This window comes from Pygocentrus nattereri, chromosome 15, assembly GCF_015220715.1.
Source record: "Pygocentrus nattereri isolate fPygNat1 chromosome 15, fPygNat1.pri, whole genome shotgun sequence".
In the NCBI taxonomy this organism is placed as follows: domain Eukaryota; kingdom Metazoa; phylum Chordata; class Actinopteri; order Characiformes; family Serrasalmidae; genus Pygocentrus; species Pygocentrus nattereri.
The window spans coordinates 10,093,169-10,118,402 of record NC_051225.1 but is presented as its reverse complement, the minus strand read 5'-3'; the positions used below and the strand labels follow the sequence as shown (position 1 = coordinate 10,118,402).

Below are 25,234 nucleotides of genomic sequence, written 5' to 3'. Positions count from 1 at the left end.
TTAATTTACCTCGTTATTTTCTAAGGAGAAAACCTACGTTGTTGATTTCTACATAATGAACTGGAAAACAAAACAACAGATGTTAAATCTGATCGTTTATTAGAGGAATGAGTGTAGACATTCTGCCACTTTGTACTGCATGGATGTAGTTGGCGAGGAAAGACGTTATACAAGAAAAACTTAATTATTGATGCTCTCGTTGGTCTAGGGAAAAAAAAAAAAAAAAAAAAAAAAAATCACTCACAGCCTACGCTTTTGTGCCATTGTTCCCATCCTGAAGCCGGCCATTACCGGGAGCCATTTGGCACAGTTGTTTGCTCTTTCTGGTGTAGAGATGCTTGTGTCACGAAGAGGCTCCTCAATCACTTTAAGGGGAGCTTGTCCAAAACCTGAGTGTCTCTGCCTCTGACAGCCATTGTGGTCCAAATCACAAGGGCAGCTCCAATATGGCTCTGCAGCACAATCAGGTCTTTAGAAAGCAGGACATTCCATGCTCAGTCAAGCGGCTCCTGCTTTTTCAGTCTCAAATCTGCTGAGAAATTCTTTTATGGGGTTGTTCAGTCAAAAATAAGGGGGAAGATGTGTAAATAACTACACGGAAATCTCTGAAATCAATGAATTTGGGGTGTTTTAATCTACAATTTCTCTTGTGTAAACAAGCACAAATGTTTTCTTGCAGAAAAAAATGCAGTATATTGCAACAAAATTATGGAATTAAGCCAGAAATTTCTGGTAGATTTCTGGTTAGAGATTTATGACTGTCACTATGTCCTGTGTGAAGCAGTGTTCCATGTTGAATCTCACTGCAGCATGACACGGCCGGCATAAGGCATCCATTGGCTGGAAACTCTGTTCCTCTAGCCTCTTGCCCCACACTGCTTTGTTGAGGTCAGGCTGGCTGCATTAACCCCTTCTTGGCACTTTGGTGAATCTGACTCTCCAGCTTCCCTGCGTGAGAGAATGTGTGAGACAGGCGGAGGTTAGTGATGGTTCAAAGCTCAGCAACCCTTTCAAAGCTCAGTGTGTCAACATAAAAAGCTTCCCATCCACAGATGGCTCTGTTTAGCAAGAAGGACATCATGAACCTTGCAAATCAAACAATCCTAAGTTGGTCGTCCACAATTTTTGATGGCTGATTGAATCGCAACCAACCCAACCAAGCTAAGTTTAAAAGATGAAGGTTCCCATGTCATAATCAAATCTAGCTAAAGGTTCTTTGACCTGACTTTGACATAAGCAGACGAAAAAATTGGGTTTACCCAAATCTACAGTACTGTGCAAATGTCAGAGACCATTGTTTATTTAAAGTCAAAACAGCCATTGAGCCCAAGCTTTTCATTTTTCAGTAGATATTTCTGAGATTAGACATAAAACAATCCACTGGCATACGAGGAAAGTCAGAAAGAAAAAAAAAAATAGTTAAAAAAATGTTAAAAAAAATTCGAGAAATTAAGGCTCTTGACAAATTTGCAAGTCCTAGTGGATTCACCAAAACTGTCACCATCAGATAAACAGTACTTAAAACTTTCTCTTTTTCTTTTTGATCAGTTTTTATCTTTCTTCAGATCTGAAAAAAATCAACAAGCAGCCAATCTTCCAACTCCATGCTATGAGTCTGAACAGATGAGTGACTGTCAAGAAACTGTTCCTGAGAAAAGCAAATAAACAATCAAAAGAAAAAGTGCAAACAAAGTAGCTGCTGGTGTTCTCAGTACAATGGACTGACGACACCAGAGCTCAAATCTCAATATCACTGAATATGTTTGAAATTACAACCAACTTCTAAGACTGAACTTGAGGTGTGGAAAAATTTCCCTGAAGATTTCTCAGAAAAACTAAAAGCCTCCCATAGTTTCCTGAAAGAATGAAAGCTGTAATAAAGACAATGGGTGGATACGTCACATAGTGAAAAATGTTAATATTTTATTAGTTTTTTGAGTTTTTGAGGCTTCTGTGTATTTTCAGTTTTTGACATTATTTGAAAATATCCATAGTCCTTTACATTGTATGTAAATTTCATGAATAATGGACCAACAGAAATGACCCAAAATGACTTGGAAAAAAAAGTCTGGTTTCATTGACTTACATTAAAAGTAAAGCAGGTTTTCTCTTTCTCCTGTAAAGTTGTCATTTTGGAGATACAAGGTTTTCTTCCATCAAGTGGCAGTTTTGTCTGGAAATTAAATAAATGAAGGGTGGTCTCCGACTTTTGCACAGTACTGTAGATCGATCTCTATCACATGGTGGCATCACCAAGAATGAAGCCTAGCTCTCATGAAACTTGGCTCAATCATTTTTGATGTACTCTGAAAACATGGATGCATCATTGACGCATCTGTCCAAATGGCCATAGTACAATGGCTTATATACTTGATTATTCAGGCTTACTTTTAAACATGATCGAAGTATGTCCACTCAAGCGGACATAGTACCTAAACTCTCGACAATATGTGTGCAAGATATTTTCCATCAGTCAAACGCAAGCAGCCTGGGAAACTAATTTTTCGCTGACAGAGAAACATAAGATGCTATTACTGGGCTGATTGATCCCAGCGACAGATAAAGAGCTCCAATTTTCCAATATCCAACTGTGCCAAACAAACAAGCTCTCCATATGTTTACTTACACCTATCAAATCCTGAAATGCAATTAACAGCAAAAGCAGTTGTTATCTAGCTGTTAACCTTAAGGACCCTGGAGGCATTTCTGCTCCAGAGCACAAAGGCCAGTTAATGTGATCCGTGCTGGGATCCTCAGATGTCGTCAGGCAGCCAGCTTCAACCGAGCGAGCCGTCTGGCCCTGCAGGGTCTGCGCGCCTAGGAAAGCTGTATAATGGTGGCCCGGAGCAGCCTGCACCATCGCTTCGACAGCCTTTATCTTTCGGACTGTGGGAACTGAATCAATAACAAGGGTTATGAGGCCGATCTAGCAAGCATCAGCTCCTATTCCGGAGCGGCAGACTCTCAATTCCACCTTCAATTTACATTGGCCGCCTTGGCAGAAAGGAGAGGAGTTCGGCGAGCCTCAATTTACGGCTAACGCATCCAGCCACCTCTGGCTTCAAACGAACGGTTAGCACTGACGACAGTAATTAGCCGGTCGAGGCTGGAGTCTGAGAGCACGATGTACGTTAAATGCAGCAGTGCTCATCAGCTGTTTTCTTTTTATCTGTCTCGTCTCATTAAGGCTGAGCTTGGTGCTTCTGGCGAGGAGAACATAAACAAGCTGTCTGCGAGCACTTTCCTCCAACCATTCCGTCACGATTTTCAAAGCACGCTGGCAAGACACAGCACAGTCTGAGCAGAGAAACTCATGCTGCCAGAGATGACAGGAGAAATCAGATATGTTTGCAGAGCAAACAAATCAGGAGGGCGCGCTCAAGGAATCTGTCTTTCCAGATGTACGTGGCCTTCATAGAAGCAACTGTAAAAGAAAGCAAAAGAGTGCATCCCTTACTTGGTGCTGAGCCAAGCCTGAGCAAAGACAATTCTTTTCAATTTGGCTCAAGCCTGTGTACTCAGGGAGAGACATAAGACAATGCCAGTGGATGCAATAAACATCCAATATTCGAGGGATGACAAGCGTTTGCTACAAATGAGCGCTAAAGAGCCAGGCTGCATGAACGCAAGCTGATTGCAAGCGAATAGCAGATGCAGGTTTGCTGAGGCTGGTGCTGAGCTGCTGAGTCCCAGTATTCTGCATTGGCTGCCGAGGCAACTTCTAAGAGCCCAGACATCGATCTGGCAAGATAATTTCCCATTGATTGCTGCTCTGTTTGGGGGCTGCTGTGGAGCAGTTTATTACCCATACTGCAGCTAGGGAGCCAGCCCAATAATGGGCGCAGTGTGTCCGCGCAACTGCTGGTACTTCATCATCGGCCCCACCTGCCCCTCCCCCCCAGCCTGCAGTTCACACGTAGGAACTCCAGCCTCCCTTTAAAGCTCCCCACACATACAAGGACAACAGAGTATCAAAGAATGGCACTGAAACCAGCTGAGCATGTGCAGGAGGGTGGATGTGTGTATGTGTGTTTCTCTTTTTTGCATATGAAAATTAAAGCGCTTGCTCGTGTAGAAACGTCAATAAAATCAAATGATCCATAATGAAAGATGTCACAGTAATATGAACAAGGAATGGAAACGTAGTGCTATGAAGAATATGCGCTTGGTGTATAATGACTGAATAATCTACGCCCATCCCCACCCCCAACAAACATGCATCCTCACAATAACACTTAATTAAGGTGTCAAAGAAGTGACAAATTCTTTTTTTGATTTGTAACAGAGTCAGAGACCATTAGGTTACATTATTATCATGTAACCAGGATAGGTAACCAAAAGAAATCTTGTCTCAAGCTCTAATTGCTTTTCCGTTTAACATCATCGCTCGTAAACGATTATGTCGTCATTAAAAATGAGTAAGAAAAAGAAGCTGAGCTGAGATCTTCAAGCATATCAAAGTACTCAGAGTTAAAATATATGCACCATCAGATAAAACAAACCTTAAAAAGTTCAGTGCTTTTAAACAAAAGGTACTAAAGGCCAGTGCCTGTGTTAGCAAGTCCCTGGCTTAGTATCTTTCACCCTTATGGGGATAAAAAGAGTTTCAAAGAAATTACAGAAGCATGTTATCAAGCTTTGATTTGACAGTTTATGAGGGTAGACAAGAGTGTTTTCTCCAGAGAAGTGTTGGGGCAGTGACAGATGTATGCCAAGACATTAGCATTAACTAGCACAAAGCTTAAAATTAGCCAACACTAATTGCAGTAATTAGATAGGTAACTAGGATAGCTCCCTATAAAGGGTGGAACGATGCCAATATGCACCAAAAAACTCATTTGAAACAATCGAACTGGTTCTCATCTGCTATTTCTTGTGAAAACCACTGTCAATAACCAAAACTGGCTGTCTTGGTGCAGCACAGTGGACGGGGAGGAGAGGGGCTGATGTTATAAACACATTCACACTGAAATAACTGGAGCTTTTTCTAAAGTTCCAATTTTTGTTAGAGGCCAGCCCAGCAGGCATTAAAAGGGTTCTTTTTAAACGTTTATAATCCTAGTCCGGAAAACGTTCTAGCTAGCTAGCTATAATTTCTTCCATGTGATTAGTAACACAAGTATAATAACATTAATATTAGCTTTGCTAATGTTACAAATTTTCAGACCGTCCTTCCGTGATTGACCTGCCCTTGATTACGCCACGACAAATGGTAATTATTAAGCCAGATCCCTGACAGAGAGCAAAATAGGAAGGTGTGTCCAAACGTCCAGATGTCATTCACACTGCCCTTTAACATTTTATAAATAATATCATAGCATATGGCCAGTTCTGTATCACAATGGTAAAAACATTCACAGTATGGAACCATAAATTCTGTCACTGTGGTGCACTGTGAAACCTTAACACTCCTCTCCGTAACTCAAGCATACATTCACAATTTAACTTGAATTCACACAAAGAAAGAGATTTCTTCCATATGTCTATGACAGACTTCAGACTCACGGTATAAGGTTTTGCTGGGATAAGGTCCAATAGTCGTGCTCAAGGGGGGAACAGTTCCCAGTTTTTATTACATTGTCACATCGTGTCAGTTTGCAAAAGGCAGTTCTGGCAGACATGAGCAGTGAAGGACAGAGGAAGGAGAGACACTCAGGCACACACAGTCTGAGGCAGTAATACACCCAGACAGCTGGAGCCCAGTGATTAGGTTTGAGTGGTATTAGCCATGTTAATGAGTTAAGTTGGGCTTGAACAAATGACTGGGAATTGGAATGTAATAAGAACACAGAGAATGAACCCAGCAGAGAAAGGCTTTCCTGAGATTACGGAGTTTGTGCAACTGTGGGGTGCAATTACAAATGAATGAAATGCCTCAAAGCCAAGCTGTGGACTCTGACAGAGATGCTTTAATCATGGATAACGTCCAGCGGAGTAAAGGCAGAGCCAAAGACCGTTGAGGGTCCCTTTGGCTTTCCCCAATCTTACTGTGAAGAGAGCACTTTGGGTGGTATGTTGCTTGTTGACTCTCGCTGCTCCTTGATTGTCATTTCAATAAGCACAGATGTCTGGATGGGAAGCTGAGTAGTCCAACAGATATAATGTTAAGCTGACCTTCTAATATTAAAGCCCAGTCCCATTTCACCCCTTTCCCCTACCACTTAGCCCTTAGCCCTCGGTTTTGCATGTTCACGTCTAGGGGTAGTGTGTTCCAATTTTCGTTGAGATAGAGGGTTAGGGCAAAGTGTTAGGGCTGCATGGCCCTCCAAACAGAGGTTTTTCAGAGACTCACTCCAAACATAGAGCATAAAAAATCGGTAATAGTATTCTAATGTCTTGGTAGCTAGCTAGCTAAATTTCCCGTTCCATCTTAAATAGTCGGGCAGTTCTGACGCCTGAAGCACCAGAATGTAACTGCTGCTCCATTTAAGGTGGAACAGGAAAATTCAAACAAGAAGCTGACTTCATCTTTGCATCACCAAAGATTTAGTGGTGGGTGATAATAAATAATTGTCTTATGGCCCCTCTTTGAAGGCATATGATGCCCTAAATGTAACTAAAGCCCATCAGTAAGGAGCTGAACTTTACCCTCCTCTGCTATCACTGAAGACAGACTAGGTCGCCTACAGAGCAGCGCTTGAAGCTCTCAATGAAGTAATGTTTTTTTATTATTATTATTTGAGTGTCCCATTTCGTACTGCAAGATTTCAGCCACTATTCCTTGTAACTCTGTTCCAAGGGCTTAGGGTGACACTCGGAAACAAGGGGTAGGGGTAAAAAGAAGAAATGGGAATGTGAAGAAATAACAGCAGCTCCGACATTTGATTTGCACTCTTTGTTCTTTTTGGCCTTTTCCTTTTCTTAATAATGACTTCTTGGCTGCTTCACATCCTTTCAGACCCATGGCGCAGAGTTGTCTTCTCACAGTGGATGGATGGACGGACAGAAACCTGTTTTTTTCAGATCTAAAGCAAGAGTGAAGCTTGAATTTCTCTCAAAGATGAAAGCTTAAAGTACTTTAAGTACATCTAATGACAGTTTCGGTGATCTACCAGGTCTTCCAGAGTTCTTCCACTTTCTCTGTATCTTTTAATAGTTTTTTGAACTTCAGTTTGGAAACTCACTAATTTTCCCCTTCCTTTCACCTTATGCACTTACCTTATATATAGTCTCCTCAGAAACATCTGAAAAATAAATGTGTTTGCATTTATATATTTCAGGAAGTACTACATATAGTCAGCATTTTCAGTATCTTAAAACTGGTATTGGTATTGACAAACACTTCATACCAGTCAGGCCCTAATAGGATGCGAGAGCCTTGGCTGGTTTAGTCATGCTGGATTCCTTCCTTTTGCTGCAGGGCTTGACTGAAACGAAAGCTCTGAGGCTTCCCACAGGCTGTTTTTGCAGAGCCCTGAAACACCTCAACAAGTCCTAGTACATTCGCAGTTTCAGGCACTCTCCCCGCTTCACACACATACACGTCCGACCAGGCATGCAAGAGCAACAGCAGTGCTTGGACCTTTGAAACAGGGACACGGTGGGTTTATAGCACTGTCCCTAATACACTATGACATTAATCAATTCCACCTGCCACACAGAGTTTAGGGCTTGCTGAAGCAGCCAACTGAGGTTGGGTATTTTCCACGGAGACTGAAAGGAAGCCCTCCATGTCCACCAGCCCACAGACTTGCCGGGAAGGCTGCGCACCAGGAGAAAAATCTCCCAGCCACCAGGGTCGCCCATACTAATGGGCCAAACAGAGAAAACAGATTAATCCTGCAGCCATTAATAATTCCTGCAACTGTTCCCTCCGAGACAATTAATCACCCCGCCTCTCCGTCAGAGAAAAAGCCTGGAGCGAAACAGGGATCCAGGGCTACTGCTGGAGCCATGACAGGCTTTATACTGAAGCACCGCTGAGCTTACACAGCTCCCCAGCTCAGGAAAGACATCCTTGCAGTTAGATAATGGACAAGAAACACAATGGGTAACAGAAGATATCCAATAACAAACTATGAGCTGAGTGGCACAAACAGGTTACAAAGGTTTTTTCTGCTTAATAATCACCTACTTGGAAAGACAGAACTTGAAGAACAGCAACAAACCTCTATAATATGTAAATAAGAGGTAGGAAAGTGGACACTGAAGAATTTCTGAGCACGAGCTGTGGCCCGTGAGGTTCCGCTAAGGCTTCTGGAGGTTGAGATCATGCAGATCCTCGGCGAGAACAGTGAAGCACAATTAGTCACAGCCCTCTTTACATGAGATATGATGGCTCCATTATCATTCATTAATGAGAACACTCGAGTACATGGCCGCTCCCCCACACTCACACACTGGTTAGCTCTTTATTCTATTCTTCCCCCTCTGAGGGGGAGGCAGGAGGAGAAAATCTTCATTAGCAGCAGAGCCAGGAACATTGGCGGCTTAGAGAGAGAGGGAAGCAGATCGAGCGGGCGAGTGAATGAGAGAGCACAAGAGAGAGGCAAAGGAATAAATTGAGGCTGATCTAGTGTGCTGCATTTTGAAGAGGCCAGATTTGCATATCTGTGCAGCAGAGCAGAGGGAGAAATGTGTCAGCGCTGACAGCTCGATGAGAATCTTAAAGCTCCAGTGCTGTCTCTCTCTCTCTCTTTCTGTCTCTCTCACTCCCAGGCGTTTGCACTGCTCCTGGGGCTAAGGGGTCACGAGCCGCCCCTTTGTGCTGGGCCTCTCTCGCGGCAGCACTGCAGAGGCTTGTTTAACGGTCAGCTCAAGTGCAAATCTGTTCTCTGGGGGGAAGGCCAGTTGAAGCTTCCCTGCTGCAAGGGCAAATGGAGACATCTGTGAGTGCAGGTTTGTGGATGAGTGTGTGTGTGCGTGCCTGAATGAGTAAGCAAGCAAACCATCCACCAGAGTAGTAGAGTGGATAAGGAGAAGAGCCAGATACGGCAGTGCAGGGAGAGGGAGGAAAAACATGGCATGCCTGCCAATGCATGCAGATGGAAATATGGATTGTACACACTGTAACTGTTTATGAGTGCTGTGCGTGCAGGCAGGAAACGGAGCAAGCTTGTGGGGCTTTGCCTTCTAAACACACTCGTGGTATGCTCTCTGCCTGGGAGCAGACCCCAACACACTTAGCATTCAGCATTCAGGAGCAGCGGCAGCAGCAGCATCCCTCCTCCTCAGCTAGGTCTCAGGAGAGCCTGTGATGTCTCCACCCACCGCTGGCTGTTAACTCACGGATCTCGCTAAACCCAGCACCGTTTGATCTACGTGCTGCCACTGTAGTCTGAGAGATCACTAGAGATGGGCTCCGGCAATGTTGGAGACTAGTCTGAAGTAGTGGGTTTATTATGATGTGCTAAACCCATCATATATATGTGTATAAGGCCTACTTCAGCCTACATTTTTAAATAAAATATTTATATTTTAGGTTTTCTTTCAGCTCCCCAACCAATAACAGACACAACTTAAGCTCAAATAAACAAATACTACTCACTGCCCTCCAAACATGTTACAGCACCTGTTAGTTTTTCCATAGTTTTTAGTTAATTCGTTATAGCCACAACATGGCCCAACAAACGCATTTTCTGCTTTCTTTTATTTATTTATTTCACTGCTGTTGGAACAAAACCTCATATCTCCATTTTTCCATTGGATGCTACTCTTTACATTATGTGTAAATGTCATGATGGATTGACCAAAAGAAATTGTTCAAAATGACTTCTGGTCTGGCTCTATTGACTTGCATTAAAAGTAAAGTATGTATTTTCCTTCTCCTGTAAGGTTATCAAGGTATTGATCTGACAACAGCGATTTGTAAGTGATACAACTAGACTTCTTCTTCTTTCGGCTGCTCCCTTTAGGGGTCGCCACAGCAGATCATCTGCCTCCATCTTGCCCTATCCACTGCCTCCTCTACTTTCACACCAACCATCTCCATGTCCACCTTCACTACATCCAAAAACCTTCTCTGAGGTCTACCTCTTCTCCTTCTACCTGGTAGCTCCATCTCCAACATTCTTTGCCCAATATATCCACTATTCCTCCTCAACACATGTCCAAACCATCTCAACCTCGCCTCTCTGGCTTTAGCTCCAAACTGCTCCACCTTCACTGTCCCTCTGATCTGCTCATTTCTAAGCTTGTCCATCCTTGTCACTCCCAATGAAAATCTCAGTATCTTCATCTCCGCCACCTCCAGCTCAGCCTCCTGTCTTTTAGACAGAGCCACAGTCTCCAAACCATACATCATAGCAGGACGCAGTAATGTCTTGTAAACCTTCCCTTTCACTCTTGCTGCTATCCTTCTGTCAGACATCAGCCCTGACATCCGTCTCCACCCACTCCATCCTGCCTGCACCCTCTTCTTCACCTCTTTTCTACACTGTCCATTGCTCTGGATGGTTGACCCAAGATATCATCCACCTTTACGACCTCTACTCCTTGCATCTTCACCTTTCCACCTGCCTCCCTCTCATTCACACACATGTATTCCGTCTTGTCTCTACTGACCTTCATTCCTCTCCTCTCCAGTGCAAACCTCCACCTCTCCAGATTCTCTTCCACCTGCTCTCTACTCTCACCACAGATTACAATGTGATCTGCAAACATCATGGTCCATGGAGCCTCCTGCCTGACCTCATCTGTCAACCTGTCCATCACCATTGCAAACAAGTGATACAACTAGACTCAATTCATATTTTGTTTGTTGCAACATAAAAAAAAGACTGTGAATGCTAATGCTAATGCTGTAGTCAGCACAAATAAATACAATCAGCTCAAGTAAGTGATCAGGCAATTATGCAGTAATTGTGACAGGCCTAGAAGTAGCACATCATTATTACAGGCAAACAAAATGACATTTCAACATTCAACGTTCATTATTCAATATTCAATTCAAAATTAAATCATTTTCACCCAAGACAAAAGAGGGACCCCACAATCATGCTTACTAAGGCTAGCCTAGCTAAAACAGCAACACAGCTAGAAGACTTAGCCATCGAAATAAATACTTAGAACCAAATCATTAAATCCAGTATTGCTACATCTTCTACACACCTATCTATTGATGAAGGGGCAAATTTAGTAATAGCCTTTAAGGCTACACACTTCAAGGGTCTCCTAGTACAGAAAATGGTTCTATACAGAACCATGAACACTCAAAGAACCCTTTGCATGATTTACATTGAAAAAGAGTTCTTCAGACTGATGGAGAACGTGTTGTATATAGGGTTTCATATAGCACCAAAAAAGGTTCTACTGTAACAAGCTTGACATCGTAACAAGAAGAGGACCTTATTTGGTGCTACATGGAACTCTTTTCAAGAAAGTTCGCTAACACTTAACTGTAGGGTTCTGTTCATAAGGCTACATGACCCTTAAATAAGCTTGTCATGACAACTGACATAACCCTATGTAAATGTTTATAAATGCTTATTCCAACGGACGTCATCTGTCTTAAAGGCTACTTTAGCCAACTTTGATCAAAATTGATAAATTTAACCTTTACAGCAAGTCTGCCTGCTGGAATAAGCATTTATAAACAGTTATGTAGGGTTAAGTCAGTTGTCTTAGCAAGCTTATGTAGATGTCATGTAGCCTTAAGAACAGCAGCCTACGGTAAAGCGTTACTGAAAGTTCTATATAACATCATTCAATTCTCCATCAATCTGAAGAACCGTTTCACAAGGGGTTCTTTGAGTGTTACTGGCTCTACAAAGAATCATTTTCTGTACCAAAAAACCCTTGGAGAACCATCTTTTTTTAAGAACGCAGGCAAAATAGTTATGGGCTGCTAACATTAATGTTAATGTGAACCATAAAAGACTATGAAAGTTCCCCCCTCAGATTTTCTTACTGCTATGGAGGAGAGGGAAAGAGTGTTTTTTGGCAAACTTTGATAATATGGGAGACTTCTAGCAGACTTCGAAGTAGTAGAGCTTCTATCAATCCCAGGTCCTGGTAATGCCAGTGTGAATGCATTTCTAATTTTGTCTTGCTTTCCTTTTCTAATCCAGCTCAACACAGAATGAGGGAGTTCATCATGGATGGGTTTTAGTGTTAATTTTTAAGACGGTTTTTTGTTGAAAATGTTACACACAATGGCAGTAATGGCCAAATATGTAAATCTCTTACACCTCATTGTGCGTTGTACGTGGGTATATGCAAATCCTAGTAGTTTCCTAGTGGGTATATCTATAGCTGGGACTCTTACTGGCATAAACATCAAAAGCAGCTGGGGAGCAATGCTCACACACTTTTCCTCTTGCTGCTGTTCTGTCTGGTTCTGTTTCAGCGCTGAGCTTTCTGAGAGGAATTATAACGTACAGCAGTATAAGCTGAGCATTAATGCAAGAATTCTACGAACAAGCTTACCACAGGGAGCTAGAGCTCCAGGAAAAAAAAAACCCTCCACAGTGTAGTATTTGACAAACACTGCTTTTCCTGTGATAAGAGGCTGGGAAGGATAGTGAGCAACAAGAAGGAGCCCTCAGTGTAGTACTCCCCCTGGGCACAGGCAGTGTAGGGAAGGGCAGGAAGCAGTTAAGCGCATGCTCACGCACACTCCGTGGCATGCTGGAGGGAGAGTGACATTGATCCACCAGCTCCCGTCCATCCGTCTCCCTGACAGAGGTAACAGGATTGTTAATAAAAATGGAAATTCAGCCGTGACTCCCCTCCGCCACCCACCAATCCCCCTGCCAAACGCACGCAAAGCCAGTAACCATGAGCACGACTCAAGTGCAGCTGGCCAGTTCTGCCTGCACCATAGCCATAGCTCCATGCCTCTGATCCAGCATTCCTCCTGAGCCAGCCAAACTCTCACAGAGCTGATAACCTGATAGAGAGGTGGGGGGAGGCGGTGGCCCAATGACAAATGGTTGGCTGTCGTGACACGCGCCGAAACATTAAGGTTAACAATTCAATCCAAAGTCTTTTGCTCAAAGTATCAACAGGGAATTGCTGAGTATGCGGCCGCACTACGCGGCCTCACACGCCAACAGCAGCGGGGTTACAGGGGGATAAGGCACTCCAGAGCACATCAGCCTGAGCAATCATAAAGCCACACTAATGGAAAGACTCGGGTGGCTGCAATCCAAGCTCAGATTACGAGTGTGAACGCACAAAACTGTCATCAAACCTTTTATCTTATCACAGCCACAGCAGGGGGAAAGCTCAGAGCAAAGGCTGGAATGCGAGATTCTCAGGGCTCAAGGAGCTGTCTGAAAACAGATCCACTCCGCATGCCTCCGTTCACAAAATTAAAAGCCTTTAAATCTACGAGCTACTCATCTCATGCTCTAAATTACAGCTACTCGTTCTTGCCTGGACGGGGCTGGCCCTGGAGTGATTGCCACCTCGAAAAAGAGAACAGCACAAGTAAGCAGTTAGACTCGCTGAATCCATCATCTGTAAAAGCAGCCTGATGCTTAATCAATTATCCCACCCCAACTCCAATTTCCCCGCTCAGAGCCACAATGGGAACTACCTATCAGCCATCAGGATGGATTGATTTTCTTTTTTTTTTTTTTTTTTAAACGTAATGCTGCAAATGTTCAGGGCTGCTAGAGGCTTTTATGGAGGTCTGTGTCATTACGGGGCATATGTGTGAGAAGGACAGAGATATTAGTTGCGTCAGGAAAATGTTCCCTACAAAGTAGAGGCAAGTAATGGCTTTAAAAGCTTCTCCAAAAGCGATTCTGCATTAGCCGCTCCGTGCGATGAAATTAGCGATCTGGATCGGTGCCTTTCACAAGTATACTTGAGAGGCTACTTGGCACAACTGCAATAAGCAGGGAAGACTGATTTGTTAACATGTTGCACGCATACTGATTTTATGGCATAGGCTAACCAGCTGCTAGGATTAAAGTAGCTGCATAGAAATAAAGACAACATCTACTCTGTTAATTAAGGAGAACGTTCTCCACTTCCAGTGCATCCAAGGACAGAACACGATAGGCTGTTTGCTAACAAGGCATAACAAAGACCCAGGGTACTTGGTTTTAGCCTATGGAGTGACTCTGAATGTGGGCTCACATAGAAACTAGGTCAGCTTGGCTCCTCGAGGGCTCAGAGCACAGAGAGCGGAATTAAACGCTGCTCTCGATAATTATCAAAATGGGTGCCAGGGTGGAAGGCTAAGCGGTTTGGGAGGGGGATTGGGGGAGAGGAAGAGCGGCCGGTGACTGAAGGCGCGGCGTGCGGAGAGAGAGGCTCAGCTGGGGCTGAAGCTAGAGCGCTTTCCAGAAGCTCAGGTGCTCCGCTGGAGTGTGGAGAAGAATAAACACAGTGACGCGAGGCAGAGAGAGCGCCGGGCAGACCAGGCACTGCCTCGCTGAGCAACTCTGGACGCCTGCCAATCTCATGCCACACAGCATTAACACTCACAGAGTCCATCTGTAGAGCTGTGGAGTGCACTGCAAACCTCAACGTGGACACCACTTCTACGAGTAAACGTGTCAAAAACAATTAGGACGCGCTGAAACAGTACAGTCAAAGAAAACACAGACACAGAAGCAGATAAACTTAAAGGGGGGTTGCCATGGAGACTGAGTTAGAACCTTATTAATCTGTTTTACGCATCCGAAACCTGATTGAAAGAGAAATGGTCTCACTATTGAATTCTAACAGTTTCTGTGATATGTGCTTTAAAAGAATTGAAAATCAAACCAAACTGTTCTTTTCTCAGTCTTATGATCATTATCTGCCGCCTTTTCTCGGTCGAATTTGCAATCCTGGAGTGCGACACAGACAAATCCGGCATAAACATAAGCTCATAGGCCCTCTTCAGTGTAGAGAAGACTAGTCCATACATGGGGAAAGAGAAGCACAGGAGCTTGAGTGGGGTATTTGTGAGCACTCTGCCCATCCCCCACCTCGCTCTGCATGGCACAAAGACAGCAGAGCCGGCTGCTCTGCAGGGAATGAGCAGATCAGACTCAGAGATAATCCCGCTGAGAGGTCTGACCCTCAGCTGAGGTGGCTACACACAGCACTCCGAGTGTAAATAGTAAACACACCTCTTCGAAAAAAATACAAACAGCCCGCTTAGAAAGAGCCCTGAAAAAAGGAAGAAGAAGAAAAAAATGCTAAGCACACAGCTAGAGCTAATTATTCCACAGGCTTATACAGAGCAACCCCACACAATGAGGCATTCAGCAGATTTGTATGGCTTTTCCATGGTTTTTATCTCGACATTCTCTAGGGCAGAGATACTGAGCTAAATATTACACATAAAGATAAGGATCTGACAATTACCACATGGAAGTGGAATATGTATGCATAACCCAAGTGGGCCTGTCTTTTCTTTGAAGGGTATGTTGGAAACCAAAACTACATTCAGACTGCAGGAAAAAGTGTGTAATATCCAATTTACTGGCCGATTTGACCGGATTTGTTTTTCGAACGTTTACTTTTCATTTGACTTAGGCCTGGCGCAAAAACACAGCTCCACCCGTCGTATCCATCAAATAATCGCAGCTGTCCTCAACCTTTACTTAAGTTTAACAGACTCCTTTGCTATAACAAAATGCGTATGAAAACTGCTACTTCGAACTTGGAAGATAAACAGTAGACACCAGCACAACCAGAAATGGATGGGTGGACAAATGGATAGACAGCTAGACAGAACTTTATTGATCCTGAAGAAAATCGCAGCATTATGGTAGCAAGACGTAATTTCACGTAAACTTACAACAGAACACAGAACACACATCAGATGTTGAAAGTGCGACAATTTACCATTTTATGAAAAACATTAACTCATTTGGAACTTGAAAGCAGCAACAGCTCAAAAAAGTTGGACAGGGGCAACAAACGGCTGGAATAATAAGTGGTACTAATAAAAACCAACAGCTGGAGGAGCAATTTGCAGCTAACTCACATGACTGGGTATAAAAAGAGCATTTTAGAGAGGCAGAGTCGCTCAGAGGCTAAGGGCAGAGGTTCACCAATCTGTGAAAAACTACGTCTAAAAATTGCAGAATGCTTCATAATAATGTTCCTCAAAGTAAAATTGCGAAGACTTTGGATATCAGACCATCTACAGGACAATAATATCATCAAAAGATTCCGTGAAATGTGGAGAAATCCCTGTACACAAGAGACAAAGCCAACAGTCAATATTGGATGCTTGTGATCTTTGGGCCCTCAGGCGATACTGCACTGAAAGCAGGCGTGATTCTGTACTGGAAATCACTGCATGGGCTCAGAAGCACTTCCAGAAATCACTGTCTGTGAAGCCAATTTGTTGTGCAATCCACAAATGCAAGCGAAAGCTGTATCATTCAAGAGAGATTCAAGAGATTCAAGAGCTTTATTGTCATATGCACAGCAGAACAGGCAGTTACACCGTACAATGACTTTGCTCTTCCTCCATTCACCAAGTATAATCTTGGGAAAAAATGCAAAGAAGATGTCAACATGATCCAGAAACGCTGCTGTCTTCTCTAGGCCGGAGCTCATTTAAGGTGGACTGAGGCAAAATGGAAAACTGTGATCAGATGAATCAAAATTTGAAATTCTTTTTGGAGGCCACGGATGCCATGTCCTGCGAATTCAAGAAGGAAGGGACCATCCCTGCACCAAGCCTGCATCTCTGATGGTGTGGGCCTATGGTGTGGGCAGCTTACACATCTGGAAATGCACCATCAATGCTGAACAGCATATAGAGGTTTTAGAACAACATATGTTCCCATTCAGACAACTCTTGCGGTCTCTCCTCACTTCTCAGACATTTACAGACTGTTGTCAAAAGAATAGGGGATGGTACACAATGGTAAACATGGCCCTGTCCCAATATTTTAATGCGTTGCTGTTATCAAGTTCTACATGAGTTAATGTTATTCATGAGACATCTGATATGTGTTTTATGTTCTTTTGTGAAAAAATATAGGATTTGCAAATCATTGCATTTACATGAGAGCAGGTATTGCACTAAATTGAATGAGGTAGTTTAAACGTACCAAGGAGCTACAGCAGTATTTAGACTCTACAGCTGAACCATGCTGAACAAGAAAAAGAAAAGGGTAAAAAATGGTGAACGCCAATGTTTACTTTAATCGTGGAGGCTGTTCAAACAGAGAAAACAAGCTCTGTGTCTTTAGTTTTCCTGCTGTGAAAAACACTGGCAAAGGGAAGCACATTTAGTGCCAAAACTGGATATACTCAATAAAAACACTTGATCTTTTTGAGGCTCCATTGGTTTGAAATAATGTCCTTGAAGTAAAAGTGATTTTGAATAGCTGCTGGTTTGATTCTGTTAGAAAGCACTATGCTTATTTGTACACACCACCTGTGCTTCTAATGCTCACTGTCCAGAACGAAGGATGTTGAGCATAACCACAGCAACAGCTGTGCTTACGACATTGTTGTAAGGACTGTATTCCTGCATGTGCAAGTTGTGGCTACATTCATATTACCAGCTTGGCAACAAATCCAATTATCTGCCCTAATGTGACTCAGATCAGTTTTCAGGGCCGTGTGGATATGCAAATCTGATCTTTTCAAATCCAACCTATGCCACTTTTATATGTGGTCTTAGATTGGATTCGTATCTGATTCCTGGCCATGTGACCTTAAGGTGATGCTCAAATCAAATTCATGTGCTTTTTTCCACTGCGCATGCACCATCATTCAGTGTTACTCTGGCAGCAGCGACAAAGAGAAGTTAAAGCCTGTAAATGATGGAAAAGCAGCTCATCTCACCTTTTACTCCTTTGTCTCACTTTTAATAATGACCAACTGAGAGCTGATCAGAGTTAATTACGTTCTCAGTGAAGCTTGTTCTGCTTGTTAGTTTGTGCTGATGATGCACATGATTAATTCACGTGTCATTACTGAGTAGGATGTGCGTATGTGGGTCATTTCAAGACATTTTCAAGTCACTTAGAAAAACATCAGATTTGGGTCACTTTTACCCATAAGATACAACAGAATGCACTGTTATAATCTAGCATCTATTTCCATATTCTATGGTTAACAACATTAACATCATTTACAATGCAATTCTGCCATTTTTCATTGGTTTTACTACGCTAAACTCCCAGAATTCAATTAATGTAGACCTTTATTTTACTAATTTGTCCCAATATAAAAAGCAAAGGCTCAAGCATCCCTTTCCCTCAAAACATACAAAACCCAGCTCGACATGTTTTCAAATTGCAGACCACACACAAATATTGAGTAGCTCTACACACCAGCAGAAAGCCATGAACTGCATGTTTCTGTATATGAAAGAAATAAGATGTGTTCTCTTGCTGATGTATTGCTTATATTGACAGAGGGACCCTTGCTCAATGAGAGCATGGCGCTGGTCATTGATGGCTTATGGCGCCACTGGGACTCAAACATGGACCGCAGTGGCAGGCAATGAACATAAAACCTTATGTAAACAAATGAACCCCAGTTTCACTTTTATCTATAGTCTTACATTAGCCTGTGTCAAAATTATGCACTGGGTTTACATCATAACGCTTTCAGATCAGGCAATCAGCTTGCAGGTGAACAGCTGAGGAAAGTAATGACTTTCCCCTTCCAGCAACAAGCAGGAACACATTTCCAAATATAAACGTATCAGCTCTCTAATTACTGCAGTCACGATCTGGGGCTGCATCTTTGCTTCAAAACGCTGTTTGACTGCTTAACTAGGACATAAGTTCAGCCTCTGCAGCCATGTTTGAGCTGAGAGGCTGAAGTGGATTTCTCTTTGATGGTGAGAGCATAATTAGAGAAAGGCATCGGCTGCCATGCCAGGCCTGATTGCCACAGACTTCAGGGGAAATTCCTGCCATATCTGAAGCCTCACACAAAGCAACACATCCCTTTAACAGCCCAGGCTTTTGGCTGCTGGCCAAACAAGCAAGGAGAGAGAGAGAGAGAGAGAAAAACAGACAGAGATGGTACAGAAATCAGGAAATCAGGGGCCTCAGCTAACCTCCCCCCATCAACAGCCTCTCCACTCCCCCAACTGTTGTGCTGCGGTTTTCCAGAGTGCCTCCCTCGACCACGGATTTTCTGCAAAGAAACAGCGCCGACAATCGTGTCTAACAAATGATGTCAGAAGAGATTACAATATAATAAACAGAGAGACAGCAGATTGTACTCTACTCGTTTGACTCGAGTGAAAGAGTGCTCCCTAAGGAGATGTTCTGCCATCCAGGCTATGGAGTGCTCCGCGAGCAGAAGTGTCCGCTGCGCAGAGATAAGTACGTGGCAACTGAGTGCACATTACCCGCTGGTAATGGACAGAAAATTGCTGTGCAATAAAAGACTGTGGAGAAGTTAAGCAGCCAAAGCCCAACTTGTCAAGAGGCGGGAAGGAGCAGGTAGCGCTGGGAGGCGAGGGTCCGGCCACAACCTGCATTCACTCTAATGAGTGAGAAGGAATAAAAATCGATTGGCCCGTGCTGACAGAACTCATCATGTTGAATATCATTATAATCTCATAAATGAAACCTGGAAAGGAAACTGAAGCCACCATAGTGTTCTCAGTGAAGCGAATCTTTCTGCAGCTGTGGGTTCTGCCTGGTGTGATGTCTAAGACTTTACCAGGGTTTGTAACCCAACCTTCAAAACAAGGTCACGTCAAATTGACATTGTAAAACAGCCCGTTTCTTCTCCCTTTAAGATGAACTTCCTGTCACAATGTATTAATGTTGCCCAGAGCATGGAGCAACGTGTGTTGTGAAGAAAAAAAAAAATCAGTGCAATCTGCAAACATCACAGTATCCTGCCACAGTTATTGTATATTATATAGGCTTGTTGTTGCTGGCAGGTTACGAGCCTGGCAGCTGCTAAACGATGCACAGAAACAGTGCATGAAAGACTCACTGCACGCAGAGTGCGCTCACAGCGGGAGCGAGCCTGCTCTGGCTACATATGGTGGGGAATGTGTTAATGCAATATTCATGGCATGCATGGAGAGAGCGAAGCGCAACACAACACAGCTTTGAGGACTCTCTAAAGGCCCTTTCACACCCGCCAGAACAGGAAAAGTAGCGTGAAGCAAAAAAAGTCCGAGCGAGGCTCCGCTCGCCGCCATTCACGACGGCGATTCATCCCACTGATTTCACACAATGCCGCAGTTCACAGGCACACCAGGCAGCTTTGCTATAGATGTGACCTCTGCTTCACACATTCAGTCCATCAATGAGAGATCATTTGTTATTGAATTCCTTCTAAGGAGGAGAGGACAATGCCCTGCAAAATCTTAGCAACTCCTCTCATTGCCACTTTTGTGCAGAAGGCGCAGGCTTGGTTGAAGGCTGACTCAAGGCTTCGGTCTGCTTTTATTACAGAGTAAACAAGGTTTGTCAGCCGAGCTTGGTACTCTGTCATAAAAAGGAGTACTTAAAGTGCTTCCGAGTGCTCGTGCAATTACAGCAGTGACTTCAAAAGGCTTTACTCAAGGAAACTGTGGATTTGTTTACATCTGTTTACGTAGAAATGGTATGTACAAAATGCAGAACATGATAATGATGAAAAATATTCCATCAACATACTAACAAAATGCACAGAACACAACCAATGCATCTTAGGTAGAGGAGGTGACTAACTTGTTGTGCCACTGGTGATACCATGTATTAACTCAATCTGTGCTAGCCCGATCGTGCAATGTACTCCCTCAAAAGCGCAGTGTAAACAGGCTTTAACTGAAACCAGAGCCTAACAGCCAGACTCCATGTGTACTCCCACTCTTCCCACTGCATAATCACCATCCCCCACCCACCTTCTCTATCTGCCTCTCTCTCACTCAAGCATTAATTTTTAATCAGGGCTTAAGTGGCCATCTTGGCAGAGTCGGAGGGGCACTGAGTCAAGGGCTCTTGCTTCCAGTAACAAAGTAGGAAATATTTTTGAAGAGCAATGAGCCTAAGAACAAATATAGACACAGAGGGGCAAAAAAAAAAAAAGGCTCCGAAAGCTAAAGACATCTCTATCCGTGTTATCTTGCTGCTACCTCTTAATTGGAATTCAAACACTTTCATCTAGACTTTTCATTCCGCCTCATCTATGGAAATTAGGATCAAATTAGCATAAAGAAGTGGAGCTTTTTGTCTGTGTATCATTCACATGAGTCACACAGCAGGAGAATTAAGCCACAGATAGCAAAAGAAAGCACAGAGGCAGCTGGCACCTTACAAACAGCCTCGTAGAGAAGCTCTTCTTTTGCCCTTTCCCTACAGCACAGTTTTCTCTGCATATCCCTCATTACTGATAATGAATGCAAGCCAACCTCGTGTCACGCCAAAGCTCTGACACTCTGAAATGGAGAGACATCGTCACTCAAGGTCTCCTTGCTTTATTTATTTACATACTCCGGTGGTCTGACCCACACTTGTAATGAGGAGCTAAGTCATGGTCTGCTTCAACTCACAGCAAAATGTCAACCGCATTCTTGGATCACTGCTCGACCACACAGGACCTCCGCAGATTTATTTGCTTCACATTCCCCTGCACTGTAAAACTCCTGACATCTCCAGCATCAATGCAAAGCTTCCTTTCTGTTTACACTATGCTTGCACATATACTGTTTTCATCGTCTACACCTACACAGCTCGTGAAGCCACTGGATGATATCTTTATCAGATGTTGTAGGTGTTCCATATGATAAAGCCATTGGCAGAGCTCTGGAAAAGTGCTTAGCAATTAAAGTCTTACTGGGCTGCTTTTTCAAGGACAAGAGGGTTTGGACAACAGTTAAGACATTTCCTTTTGCATGTGGAGCCGAGCCAATTGTTGCTTGATTAATCATGATAATCTGATCTCAAGATGAACATGCTATGCACAGAGTACCTCAGCAAATACATTTGGAAAACAGCTCTAAATCAATCCCACATTCGGTCACGCAAAGCCACAGTCACAATCCCCTTCTACTGGCTGCACCTGCTCACTGGCTCATAATCTCTTTGAGATCAGCAAGGTTGTCCATTTTCTCCTATAACATTTGCTAACATTTCTCCCCATTCAGGAATCAGTGGTGCTGGTGTAAAGCAAGAAGCAGGGAGTAAGCCCTTCCCCTGCATGCCTCTCTTCCACATTAGAGGGCCAGCCTGCTCCTGGCTGCCCATTAGCTGTGTGACACATCTGTAATAAACACAGCCTGTCACCTCTGAAGCCTGCTGCACATTTCCTGGGTAATATATAAAGCCCACCTCCCCCATTCCTCCCTCCTCTGCCACTAGGCTCAATAGAGCTGAAACCTGATTTCTGTTGAGCAGCCCAGCAGCTGCTGGAGCAAAAAATTCCCCTGCACCCAGATAGCCCTGGAAAATACATGAATATAAAAAAGGAATCCATGAATAAATCAAAAGCACTCTCCTTTTTTTTTTGGCTCTCCCAATGGATGAGTTTGAAAAAAAGGTGTGGGGGAGGGCAGATGGGGGGGTGGAAAGGCAGAAGTGGTCAACATGTTTCACTTTGCTCCTGTCCTCAGGCTCCCTGCAACTCTCAGCAGTGAGGTAACTGGCAGGTGATTGTGTATGAGATGGTTGCGGAGACAGATTTGTACATGGCTCCATTCTAAAACAGTTCCATGTGTCCTCTAACAGCAAACACACATGCATTTTTCATAGCCCTTTGATTTTCACTCCAGTCGTAACAGTAAGTGCTGAGGACAAAGAGCATACAACTGACAAATGGACTTGCTTCAATCTGGTCAAGTTACTCTATCTTAAGTAGCATCCCAGTGGAGTTAGCTGCAACACCACATACAATAGACATCGCACTGTCGTCGGAAGAAAACCTTGAATCGCCAAAGTAATAACTTTACAGAAGAAGAAAAAAAACACACAATTTACTTTTAATGTACGTCAATGGAACCAGACTTTTTTCCAAGTAAATCTGGGCCGCTTCTCTTGGTTCATTCTTCATAAAATTTTCACACAATGTAAAGTGTAAAAGGAATTTTCAAATTATGGCAAAAACTGAAAAACGACAAAACTGGAGATAGGAGGTTTTCATTTGATAGCAGCAATATAAAGGATATACTTTACATAGAACACTGTACACATATTGACTCTGTAGGCAGGAACTATGGACCACACAGAGGTGCTTCAAGTAGAGGCTTATTTTGTGCAAAAGTAAAATATTCATAACAGACAGATTTGACAAAAAAATTAACAGAACACAGTGCGGCAAGTCAGCCTTGTAATGGAAATGCAGCAGCTGTGCTCCAGACGGCAGGGGATGGGCAGCATCTTGTAAATGCATATGCAAACTCACAGGCCATGCTTGTTTGGACATCAGAGCGATATTGATTAGAATGAAGGAGGAAGGGGCAAAGACAACCTTTAGCCTTAGAAGGTGGTGGGCCACAGAATCGCTGACTTGAACTCGCAATATTCACACATGGCTGAAGCCACTTGTCAGGGATGTCTGTGATGGTGGGGAACGGCCAGGGTGACCTTCAGCTCACAGATGAGATGACAGAAGAAAAGAGATACGAGAGCCTCATAAGCAAAGGCCCCGGCACCCACGCTGCCTTTAATAGGCTCTTATTAGCCGCTGAATGGGAATTTCATTACAGTAGGACGACAGAGCCCCGGTCGTTCACACATCTAAATGTCAACAGTTCAACCAGTGGAGAGAGGGTATAATGGATTTCCGCTGTGGACTTGCTGAAGGGATTTTCATGTAGAACTCTTTCAATAATATTCCTGCCCTTGCTCTAAAACCATAAGCAGTACGCTTTGATTGCCGATCCATAGTTCCTGCCCTCTGCTCTCTCGGGGGGGAGGGGAGGACACTCCAAGAAGAGTTTCATTTTTATGAGCTGGAGAAACATGCCTGACTTAGGCTGGCAGCAAGAATAACATTGTGACCCTGACGTTGGTTAAACGGAGGAGGAGGCAGCAGGCAGACATAGGGCAGGACACCTCCGTGGTTCCTGCCTGCTCAGAACTGACCTGCCAGGTTATCGCTGTGCATCTTCTCCCCCCGCACATCCCGGGTGAGGTTCAGAGAGGTCACGTCTCTGGAGAACACAGAGAGCTTAGGAGAGAATGAGAATGAACGAGGAGAACCAGGCTAGACACAAGGTCAAAATGGATATAGAAATCCCCATTAGGATATGAAACGCTGGTGGAAAATAGAGAGTGCTTCCCGTGTCAGAGGGGATGACTGCTTCGTGCTTCACTCATGTGAGATGAAAACTGCCAGGACTCTGGAATCACCAAGAATCATTGTATTAAAGGGATGCTTTCCTTTAATAAGCACAGCTTGACTGGAAATTACAAATGTTCTGCATGAAGAAAAAAAAACTAGGTAAAATTTAATGGCTTGTTTGTAAAACTGTTAAACCAAGAAGGAAATCAGATAGAAGTATGTCTCAAAGTACCCTTTCAAACACAATTATCTGAATCATAGGCCCAAAAATCTAAGCAAGTGCTCTCAGTTTTGTTTAACACATACATTTAAGGGATTGGAGTATCTGATCTCGCCAAAAGAACCGCTGTATAATGTACCCCATGCACTTTTTCATCAGATAATATGCCACTCTCTGTTTCATTACATAATTTAGCTGACACTTTTATACAAATTGAATTACAGATGACACACAGGAGTGGTTTTGGATTAAGTGCCTTGCTGAAGGGCACAATAGCTGCAATAGTTTGGTTCATAGCCAAGTTCTCTCAACACTGGACGATCACCATTTCCATCTGCTTGATAAATATAGGAGTATATCCACCAATCAGGCATAACATCATGACCTTGTTTTTATGCTCATTGTCCATTTTATCAGCTCCACTTATTATACAAGTGCACTTTGTAGATCCCCATGGAACATGTACTATTTGGGTACTGCAGTAACAATGATATGGTGGTGGTGCGTTAGTGTGTGTTGCGCTGGTATGAGTGGATCAGACACAGCACTGCTGCTGGAGTTTTTATACACCTCTGTGTCACTGCTGGACTGAGAATAGTCCACCAACCAAAAATATACAGCCAACAGCATCCGGTGGACAGCGTCCCGAGAGCAGCATCCTGTGACCAATGATGAAGGACTAGAGGACGACCAGCACAAACTGTGCAGCAGCAAATGAGCTATCGTCTCTGACTTTACATCTACAAGGTGGACTGACAAGGTAGGAGTGCCTAATAGAGTGGACAGTGAGTGGACACAGTGTTTAAAAACTCCAGCAGCATGTCAGTGTTACTGCAGTGCTGAGAATGATCCACCACCGAAATAGTACCTGCTCTACGCTGTGGGCGTAACAGCCCAGAGTCCAGACCTCAACATCAC

The 25,234-nt window shown here is 43.5% G+C and overlaps 1 protein-coding gene across 1 annotated transcript in view; it reads right to left on the bottom strand.

The window, feature by feature from the left end:
• Positions 1-82: 82 nt before the first annotated feature.
• The window catches only part of trip4 (thyroid hormone receptor interactor 4), a 70,867-nt gene continuing 45,715 nt past the window's right edge, over positions 83-25,234 (bottom strand). The window contains exon 13 of the mRNA XM_017709818.2: positions 83-948. Within this exon, the coding sequence (XP_017565307.2) occupies positions 890-948 (59 nt within the window). The 3' untranslated portion in view covers positions 83-889. The remainder of the gene's footprint in view (positions 949-25,234) is intronic.